This window comes from Arachis ipaensis, chromosome B04, assembly GCF_000816755.2.
Source record: "Arachis ipaensis cultivar K30076 chromosome B04, Araip1.1, whole genome shotgun sequence".
Lineage (NCBI taxonomy): Eukaryota > Viridiplantae > Streptophyta > Magnoliopsida > Fabales > Fabaceae > Arachis > Arachis ipaensis.
This window is the reverse complement of record NC_029788.2, coordinates 132,664,003-132,674,026: the sequence shown is the minus strand read 5'-3', so window position 1 is coordinate 132,674,026 and position 10,024 is coordinate 132,664,003. Positions and strand designations below refer to the sequence as shown.

At 34.2% G+C, this 10,024-nt stretch overlaps 3 protein-coding genes across 6 annotated transcripts; 2 read left to right on the top strand and 1 right to left on the bottom strand.

The window, feature by feature from the left end:
• On the top strand, positions 693–3,736 carry LOC107635694 (protein PLASTID MOVEMENT IMPAIRED 2). Its single transcript, XM_016339243.2, has 3 exons — positions 693–1,366; positions 1,576–1,686; positions 1,810–3,736. The coding sequence occupies exons 2-3, from the start codon at positions 1,582–1,584 to the stop codon at positions 3,574–3,576; spliced, it is 1,872 nt and encodes a 623-aa protein (XP_016194729.1). The 5' UTR covers positions 693–1,366; positions 1,576–1,581; the 3' UTR covers positions 3,577–3,736.
• Positions 5,560–9,225, top strand: LOC107635693 (putative lipid phosphate phosphatase 3, chloroplastic). 4 transcript variants are annotated; one of them, XM_016339240.2, is made up of 9 exons: positions 5,560–5,676; positions 6,514–6,760; positions 7,171–7,395; positions 7,485–7,572; positions 7,656–7,765; positions 7,898–7,988; positions 8,078–8,266; positions 8,391–8,450; positions 8,808–9,225. In XM_016339240.2, exons 2-9 carry the CDS (start codon positions 6,686–6,688, stop codon positions 8,999–9,001), a joined length of 1,032 nt encoding a protein of 343 aa, XP_016194726.1. In that variant the 5' UTR covers positions 5,560–5,676; positions 6,514–6,685; the 3' UTR covers positions 9,002–9,225. The 4 variants fall into 4 exon arrangements, with proteins under 4 accessions (XP_016194726.1, XP_016194727.1, XP_016194728.1 ...); XM_016339241.2 differs by lacking the exon at positions 5,560–5,676 and adding an exon at positions 5,683–5,970; XM_016339242.2 differs by lacking the exons at positions 5,560–5,676; positions 6,514–6,760 and adding an exon at positions 5,683–5,970.
• Positions 9,309–9,801, bottom strand: LOC107638203 (protein TRIGALACTOSYLDIACYLGLYCEROL 5, chloroplastic; the record flags this gene model as incomplete). Its single annotated transcript, XM_016341371.2, is given in 1 exon segment — positions 9,309–9,801. A coding segment is annotated over 1 exon segment (366 nt), but the record flags the coding sequence as incomplete, so codon positions are not given.

The window sequence follows — 10,024 nt, the reverse complement described above, 5'->3', positions numbered from 1 at the left end:
GATTATTTACTATTAATATGTTTGAGTTTTAATGAGTTTAGTTTTTAATGTATTTGGTATTTAACATGTTTGGATTATTTCTATTAATATTACATGTTTATTATACTTGTTGAATTTTTAAGATAAAAATTTGATTTTATTTTTTTGGAATTTCAAAGTAATCGAGTACCCAATTACCCGAACCGAACCAATCTATTCTTAATCGGTTTAGTTTAGTTCAGATACATATACAAAAAATCGTAAATTCAAATCAAACGAACCAATTACATTTTGATCGATTTAGTTCTAATTTTACCATAAACTCGAACCAAACCGATCTATGCTCACCCTTAGATTTTAGTGGCTTCGCATGTTTTTCCGTTATATATATGTATATGTATATGTATATAAAATAAAATATCAGTAGCCGGATAGCCCAATCCACCTTGTGTTATTGCAAACTGCAAAGGGCCCCTCCTTTTTTTTCTTAATATAAATGCATGGCCACATTGGTCCTTCTTTTTTTTTTTTCTTATTATAAATGCATGGCCACATTGGTTGTCACATGTAGAAGACTCAATTTAATAGATCCGTATTTGAAGATGTGGATTATCCTTAAGCCATAAGATTCCTTTGTGGTAAAGCCATGGTTTTTCCTTAACGACAAGACAACTTTAGAAAATGTCACAACTCACAAGTCTTCTGCCCAAATGGAAAGCCACATCAAAAAGACAAAAAACATAGTCATCTTAATTCTTAATCAGTTCTTGTTGCATGACTTGTCTGGTTTTCACAAGACAATTAACTCTCAAATTAAGTTCACAGTTTTGGTCCAAAAGTTCTTATAAGTTGATAAATTTACATAAATTTCAAGAGTTTAGATGAAGTCTTGAGTTTGATAAATAAGTTTGTTGTACAGGGCAAACATTTTGCATGCTCTATTTGATCCATGATTTGATTGTTCTCTTTCTTGTTGGAAGACAAATCAATAAGACAATAACATTCTTCAAGATATCTGAAATAGTAAACATCAGAAAGTTATATATTTTACATAACAAAAGCATTGGTTGGCACAAGTTTTCAGTTTCTAAGAGAAGGGACTCTTTACTATTATAAAACCAGACAAAACTAGTGAAAGTGAAATCTAGGTGGTCCCTAGAACAAAAATTAATGACTCTGTAAAACGTGTAATGGAATTTTGGAAAAATCTAAATAGAAATTAAATAATCATAAATGGATAGGTAGCGATATGTCCAATACCAGCCAGTCATTGAAACTCCCTCCATCTTATGCCATCTTGCATCCATTATTCTTTTTCTATTTGAGCTTAGAAATTCTTCACAAAAATTTGATTTTTGTTTCAGCAGATTCTAAGGAACAGAATCAGGTATGGCATATGATTCCCTTTGTGATGTTTTACTATTCTAGTAAATAAATGTCACATAGTAGAATGTTCAGATAGCAGAAATTAAAGACACCCAAAAAAGAAAACTTTTGCTTTATGTTGGGGGTTGGAATTTCTAATAAATGCTATTGCATTATAGTGATCTGAATTATATAAACCTTTCAGTTTTGGATTTGCATTTTTTTTTTCAGCTCTAGATGGATGGCACAAGGCTTGGTAATAGAAGAGGAGTTGGATCAGTTAAAGATGCAGTTAACTTGTTTGATGAAAGGCTTGCTGGTACTGATGATGCTCCTTCATTGGTATGTTTAGAATTTATATAACACAATAAACTAAATTAAAAGTTAAAACCTCTCTTCATGTTGTTTGATTAAAGTTTAATATGTTGTGACTTGTTTTTTTTGTTTCCATCATGTGTTTCTCAGAAGCCACCTTCAAGAACAAGAGAGCTACACAAAGTGAAAAACGATATTGGCCGGTACAAGGAGAGCAGATGGACAGCAGAATCTGCGAAAGCTCGGGCAGAATCCGAGCTTTCTAATGCGAAGAAGACAGTGAAAAGTCTGTCTTCTTTGATCGAGGAATCGAGTAACAAGGCGAAGATGCAAATGAGAGACATAGAAACACTAGAGAAGAGGAGAAAGAACCAAAATGGTGCATTGGTTGTAAAAAGGAATGAGCATCATGAGTATGCTAATGTGATGAGAGAGTTGGAATGTGTTAAGAGGGATTTATTCAAGCTTAAGCTTGATGTGGCTTCTGTGTTGGAACAGAAGTCCAGAGCCGAGAAAGAATTCGAGGAATCAAGCTCCAAGATTATCAATTGTTCAAGAACTGCAGAAGGGCTTAGGAAGGAGATTGAGGAAGCCAATGAAGAGCAAGTTCTTGCTGAACTTGCAAGGATTGAAGCCTTGAAAGAATTGGAAGAAATTGAAGCACAGAGAAGAAAGGAAGCGAATGAGCATGAGGCGAAATTGGAAAGCATGAGGAAGAAAATGAAGGAGGCCATTGCAGAGATAGAGGAATCCAAAGAGCTTGAAAAGAAATTAGCTGTGACTATGTCAGATGTTGAACTCTTGCAGAATGAGTTGAACTCAGTTAAAGAAAATGAGAAAAGGGCTAAAGGAGATGAAGGTATTAAGCAATTTGAAGCAGGTTTCGCGAAAGAAGAGGAATCAGAAGGCACTGCTATGATGTCAAAAAATATAAAAGAAGAATTGGAAGCAGCAAAGAAAGAACTGGCTTTGATTAAAGAAGAAGGTTTTCAGTTTATGGTGTCTATGGATGTCATAAGAAATGAGTTGAATCATGTAACAGCCGAGACGGTTCGCTTGAAGAAGGAAGAAGGAAAAGTTGATTCAACAGTTCTTAATCTGAATTCCAAGTTCTTAAGAGCAAAATCTAAACTAGAAGCTGTGTCTGCAGCTGAACAGAAGGCCAAATCCATACTCATGAGTCTAACACATACCCTTGATAATCTCAAGACCGAACGGGACGATGCAAAGAAGGAAAAGGATCTGATAAGTCAAGAGGTTACAGCCACCAGTGCAGAGATACAAAAGATTGAGTCTGAGATTGACATCACTGAGGAAAGATTGCGAGACGCCATGCAAGAGCTAGAAGTAGCAAAAACTTCAGAGGCTTTAGCCTTAGAGAAGCTGAAGACACTTGCTGAGAACACAATGAGAGAAAGAGCTTCATCATCACAGCATGGTTCTGTGATTACTATCTCAAAATTTGAGTATGAGTACTTAACCAATCATGCATCTGCGGCCGAGGAAATCGCTGATAAGAAAGTTGAGGCAGCTCAGGCATGGATTGAAGCTTTCAAGGCCAGTGAGAGAGAAATACTAATGAAAACAAAAATAGCTCAGAAAGAACTTAAGGAAACCAAATTGATGGAAAAGCAAGCAGAAGAGAAGTTTCTTGCAAGAAGGGTTAGTAGTGAAGAATTTGAGAATTGGCCAAGGAAACGTGAAAGAAGTAATTCCAAGAACTTCCAGAGAGCCATGTCTAGAAGGAGCTTCAAATCCAATGGCAGCATAACTCCTGCCAGGAGAATGAAGTTTCAAAAGTCTTCTTCGCCGGCGACTCGGCTTGTTAGTCCTTTCCCGGTTAAGGCTAGAAAGAAGGTAATCCCAAATTTTGCCAAGTTTTTCAGAGGCAAGAAGAACACTAAGACAACAAAATGAAGAGCAAAATAAGAAAAATAGGAATGTAGAATTTTATAACTGCTGAAATTTTGCAGCAGAGAAGAATTTGAGGCCAACATTTCTAAATTCTAATAGTGTTAACCATATAATTGATTCCTATCATGGAACTAAGTTTTCCTTTCTTTTCCTACCTCTTTAATCTTGTGATTTTATTTTCTTTATTTCCCTTAACCCTTTCAAGTTTTCTTAGCTTACTATTACACTTCAGGAATAAAATAAGTAATAGTCAAGATGAAAGTATGACATCATTTGGTCCTAGATTCTTTGAGCTAGGAAAAGTAGAAACCATTATCATTTTGTTTCGAAATCTATATGATTAAAACTATGGCGGATAAAATAATTTGAAGTAAATTTAGAGTTAAATATTCAAAGTTCTGTTGACACTATAATTGGCCACCACTTGACATCTGTAATCCCAAATTCAGTGAACTAATTTAGAACCAACTCAACAGAGGCTTCATGGATCGAAGCTTCTGCAATTTAGAGTAAAATAAAGCTCTCTATCAAGAAGCAACAAAGAGATAAATAAACCTTAAAATTCCTACAAACAAGTAATATACAAGAATATATCTCAGTTTGGTAATTAGGACAGAATAAAAATAATAAATAGGTAGGGAATTTATATAATTTTGGTCTCAACTTTAAAAAAAAAAGTCTGAAATAATTTTATGTTTTCTTGTCTCTAATTTGTGTCATTTCCTTATGGATTTTTTTATGTTATAGTTTAAAAATAATTAATGTGTGAAAGACTGAAATAGTATTCAATATGAACACTTTTGTTAACAAAAATAGACACAATAAACAATATAAATTTTTAGACAGTACCAAGACATTTTACTTTTATAATTATTTTATCACCACAAAATTAAATTTTATAAAATAAAAAATTGATAAATTAGAGAGAAAGAGAGATAGAGAGATATTTTGAGATTTTAAGATTTTCTAACGAATTTTAAAGTTACGTCACTATCAATTTTTTTTCTTATTATACAATAGAAATTAGAATCTTCTAAATTTAAGCAGTTGGTAGAATAAAAAAATATATTTTAGTAAAAAAATTCATAACTATTTTAAAAGGAGTGTTAAGGACTAGTAAGTTTTGTAATTTGTAGTTATCATTAGTATTTTTAATAGTATGAGATTATATCTAATAATGTGAAATTACTCACTCTTTTTTTTGCTGATTAAGTTCGGACTAAATTTTAATAAAAATACTGATCTCCTAGATTTTCTCCTATCTTAAATAGATTAATCAAACTCACACCTAATAAAAATTATAAATTAAAGAAGGGTAAAGTACTAAATTGATCCCCTACGTATGAGCGTAATTCTGTTTTGGTCCTTAAGGTTTAAAGTGTCCTATTTGAATCCAAAAAAGTTTCATTTAGCTTCAATTTAGTCCCACCGGAGGACAAAGATAAATAATTAATGAAATGTCCTACATGACAGTAGTATAAGAACAAAGTTGATAATTTGGAGAATAAGTACAAGCTCTAGAGGCACAAAATCAACCGTGGATGCATCAATACATGTATTTAACATTTTTTTTAGTTTTATAATAAATAAATTTATTGATGCATCCACGGTTGATTTTGTGCCTTTGGAGCTTGTACTTATTCTCTAGATTATTATACTACTATCATGTAGGACATTTCATTAATTATTTATCTTTGTTATCTGGTGGGACTAAATTGAAGTTAAATGAAACTTTTTTGGATACACTTTAAACCTTAAAGATCAAAACAGAATTACGTCCATACGTAAGAGATCAATTTAGTACTTTACCCATTAAAGAATATATAATTAGAAATTTAGATTAACCAAAATGAGAAAAGTTTATAAAGCAAAGAGATAAAAAGTTAATGACCCTTAGATTTTTTACTCTACAAATCTACAACACTTTTTAAGATTATCCTAAAATTGATTATGGTTTTCTATTGGAACTTAAGAAGCTTCCTTTTGTTGCAAAATGTTAGTTAAGATACAGCCCTATAATGTAGGGGACCAATCCAATCTGAATCTGAGTATGAGTTCCACAAATACAGAGAGAAGTCTAACCCATTCCTTCAATTCACAAAGGTAAGTAATTAAATTAAAGAAACCAAACGGTGCCTTTGAATCTCTGCTCTGCTGCATCATAATTATCCTCTTTCTAACTCTCTCCTATTTTTCCGTGTGTGTGCACAAAAAAATTTAAATTTTAAAACTTTAATTGAAATTCGATACCCCTTTATTCTCTGAAACTGCTACAACTCCTCTTTCTCTTTCTCTTTCTCTCCGTCTAAGAGTTCTTTGATTTTTCGTTACTTCACAATGGCCTTGTCGGATTTCATAGCCTTCTTTCGTTTTCAGTATCTTACAACCCGCCTTCAGGTCCGTACACGCTAAAGTTCTTCACTTTTTATCTTAATATCAATTGGGTATAGTAGAAATGTCAACTTTCTGTGAAAAAAATTCGCCCTTTATAGATATAATCATTTTGTTTTTAACTTTTTATGAGTTTTGAATGCATGGAATTAAATTAACTTTGATTTATATTCATTTCCATTTGAAATCTATGCGTTTTGAATCCAGGTTAACTCAATTTAGTTTGAAATCACTCATTGGCTTTACCTCATAACATCCTTTTGATTTTTTTTTTTTTCTGTATCTTTCATGAGAATTGTGATTCATTTACGGGTAGCAGGCTATGTTAATCTGTTTTTGATTGGATTGGCTTAACTTTGAAGCTTACAGTTGTGTATTGAATTTAATTGGATTATCTTGTTTTGTGGTGATTTTATGGAATTCCTGAACCAAATTGGTGTTTAAGACTTCTCTTTGAGTGTGTTTACTGTTTTTGACGGAGACATGCTATTGCATATGGCTCTGGAGACACTGCCATTCGTGCTGAATTAAACTGATTCAAACTTTCAGGAATATTTGAGATGCTCTGTGTGCTATACACATAGAGGATTTGCCAGGTTCTTAAACCACAGAAAATTTTTTAAGTGTAGCAAAGCAAATCACAGTAATTTTTTGCAACATTTTGCCCCCCGAAATTGCTTTCTTCGGGGTTTACCTAGGAGGCTAGGATTTATCAAGCAGGATGCCGCGGATCTCTGCTGCGGCTGGGGCTCACTTTTCATCCGTTAATTTACCATTGATAGACACAAATGGAGAGGTATACAATTTAGCTAAGATTTTGTTTCAGTCTTAGCTACTAAAACAAAGGCTTTGGAAAAGATATATAGAGTGCTTTTAGCATGTGTCTATTTTCTTATGCAAGTAGTTCTGTCAGATGGATTGATGTACAATCTAAGTTTTTACCTTCTAATAATCATTTAGGGTGTGTTTGGTAAAAATGAGACAAAAATTTCATGGATGACCTCCATTTGTTAGTTGTGTTGCCCTTGTATAAAGTGTATGAAGATATACAGTGTATTAATGCAAAATTTTAAGGGACAATTAAATTTGGTTGTCTGCTTTTGTTGTATGGACATGATGAACATCTATTGGTGTGTATTAAACAAACATTTGGTAGTTTAGCTTCGGCGTTCTTCTAATGAACAATCACGATTTTGTTTGCTCTAGGAACTCAGAGTGAGGGAAGTCCAGCTTGGTTCACATACTGTGAGTTCTCATGGATATGCAGTTGCGAGAACACACAAGCATGATTGGCTCATCCTATTGCTCCTTGTGTTGATTGTGGCCATCCTGGACATTATCCATCCTTTCTATCGCTATGTCGGGAAGGATATGATGACTGACCTCAAATATCCACTCAAGAGTAATACAGTCCCTGTTTGGGCCGTTCCTGTAAGTTTAAAGCTTAACATCATACATATTTTTCTTGAATACACATGCTAACAAGGCTACATTGTTATTCATTATCTTGGCATGGTTAGTTATATGCAGTTTTATTGCCTATGGTGATCTTTCTTGTTGTCTATATCCGAAGGAGAGATGTCTATGATCTTCACCATGCCATACTGGGTATTGATTTTTGAACTACACTGATTTATTAAATTCCTTAGAAACAGCTAGAGCCAATGATAGGAAATCGTTTGCTTCTGCAGGTCTGTTATTCTCCGTTTTGGTAACAGCAGTAATCACTGATGCAATAAAGGACGCAGTTGGTCGACCTCGACCAGACTTCTTTTGGCGATGTTTCCCAGACGGAAAGGATGTATGTCCTTCTTGAATTTTAGGTCTTAAGTGATTGTTTTGGTGAATGGTTTTCCACATCAACACGAGTAAATCTATAGCATCCACCAATTCTTTATGGCTGCTGTATCTCTGATAAACAGCTTCTTGTTAGGTTTATGATACTTTGGGAAATGTAGTATGCCATGGTGACAAGAACATCATAAAGGAAGGACATAAGAGCTTCCCAAGTGGCCATACTTCATGTATGTAGCATTGTGAATAGTGGAAAAAGTATAACTCCATTCAAATAATTTTCTGAAATTTTTAGTTCATTTGTTGTTTTTTTTTTCAGGGTCATTTGCTGGTCTAGGGTTCTTATCATTGTACTTATCTGGGAAAATTAAAGCATTTGACCGCGCAGGCCATGTAGCGAAACTTTGCCTTGTTTTTCTACCTCTACTTTTTGCGTCGCTCGTTGGTATTTCTCGAGTTGATGATTATTGGCACCACTGGGAGGATGTGTTTGCCGGAGGTCTTCTAGGTATATCAGTAGTTATAATGATCAGTAATTTAACTATGCATCTTAAGTTTCCCAAAAGAGAGATGAAAATACTACTTACAACTGTTGGTGCCTGCCTTGACTCTCCGAATGATTCTTATTTCAGGTCTTATAGTAGCTACATTTTGCTATTTGCAGTTTTTCCCCCCTCCTTATCATTCTGAAGGTATTGCATTCAGTGCATATTTTTATGATTTATAATTTAATAATTCGCTTGTGTCTGCTCGCATATGTCCATTTTTTTCCTTTCTTAATGATAGCATATAAGGTGACAACTCAATGCAGTTGTCTTCACGGGAACTTGATAGTTAAGAACCGTCATCTAACGATTCACAACTATCAACTTCAGATGAAGACAACTGTATGCGAGTTTTCACTAGCATATAATGATGTCAATTGATCTATGTAACCGATTCTTCCTTAGTGAAAAATGCATTATTGTTATAGTCAAAGTAACAACTAAAATTTATATCTTTTATGAACCATATAATCAACAACCTGATATGATGTTTTTATTATGCAGGATGGGGACCTTATGCTTATTTTAAAATGTTGGAAGAAGCAGGAGGTATGACACAAGCTCATAGTGCTCAAAATGTTGGTCAACAAGGCCAGTCAACAGAGTCTCAGGCTGAGAACAACCATGGGTGTATGGGTTTAACTTTAGCACGGAATCAAAGCTCAACATTCAATGACATTGAATCTGGAACAAGATAGATAAACCACTTTCTAAATCAGATCCTACTAGTACATACTATATCCTAGAATGTTACCACTTACCAGAATTAAGTTGACTAATTCAGTTCTGCTGAATCTTAATTAGTTTTCTACTCGATAGTCACTAGTAATTACCTTGTATTTCGTTAGAAACTTGAAGGGAAAATTTGTTTGAACCAAATTGATCATTAATACTATGCATTTTGAGTTTTGACTAATAAAATTCAATTTTTTTTTATGCCAAAGTCCAATTCAATTCAATTAAAAAGTGAACAAAGATTGATGGCATTTCAATGGGATAAACAAATATTCCAATTTAACAACTCAATAGCATAATTAAGCAGAATAAAAATTCATAAGAACAAGTCACTACTACTTAGTGAAGAAAATTCACAAGTTGAAAATTGCAATAACGTGGAAAAACAATAATCATATCATATCTGAATAACAATAGTTTTGTTGGAATCTTCAAATTTTTTCTTAGACTTTCTAGACTTGCGAGTTTGGAAATCAAAGTTGTAACCAATCCCTTGCCCGAACCCGAACCCGAATCCAACACCGCAACCCATTCCAAGACCGAAAACTAACCTAAGGTGGTTGAATGGCCAGCCACCGTAACCGAATCCACCGACCAGACCGAATCCTAAGCCAGCACCGCACCCGACACCAGCACCAAAGCCAGGACCCAACACCAACGTCTGAGACTTGCTGTTGTTGTTGTTACCGAGGAACTTGGAAACTGGGAATTGACCTTGTTGCCCTTTGTTGTCGTTGGTGTTCCAAGTCCAGAAGGAGTCATTATCAGCTCTGCTTTTCATTGTAACTAACTCACTCATTCCCGGTGGCTGCGTAGCTCAAAATGGATAACACTCCGTTCCAAGTTCTAACTACTTCCTATCTTTTCCAATTTCTAAGATTTTTTTTTGTTTTACACTATGAAGCCATGGGCTATAATTTGGGCCTAATATGGGCCTATTTGTGTTCTCAAGTTTGTAATCCTTCCTTACGCACAGGGAGAGTTCT

Excerpts from the sequence above, each read along its gene's own strand:
- LOC107635693 (XM_016339240.2), top strand. The coding sequence starts at position 6,686 with ATGCCGCGGATCTCTGCTGCGGCTGGGGCTCACTTTTCATCCGTTAAT. Across the intron at positions 8,267-8,390 it reads GTTTGCCGGAGGTCTTCTAG|GTCTTATAGTAGCTACATTT; the intron begins GTATATCAGTAG and ends TTCTTATTTCAG. Across the intron at positions 8,451-8,807 it reads CCCTCCTTATCATTCTGAAG|GATGGGGACCTTATGCTTAT; the intron begins GTATTGCATTCA and ends TTTATTATGCAG.
- LOC107635694 (XM_016339243.2), top strand. The coding sequence starts at position 1,582 with ATGGATGGCACAAGGCTTGGTAATAGAAGAGGAGTTGGATCAGTTAAA. Across the intron at positions 1,687-1,809 it reads CTGATGATGCTCCTTCATTG|AAGCCACCTTCAAGAACAAG; the intron begins GTATGTTTAGAA and ends TGTGTTTCTCAG.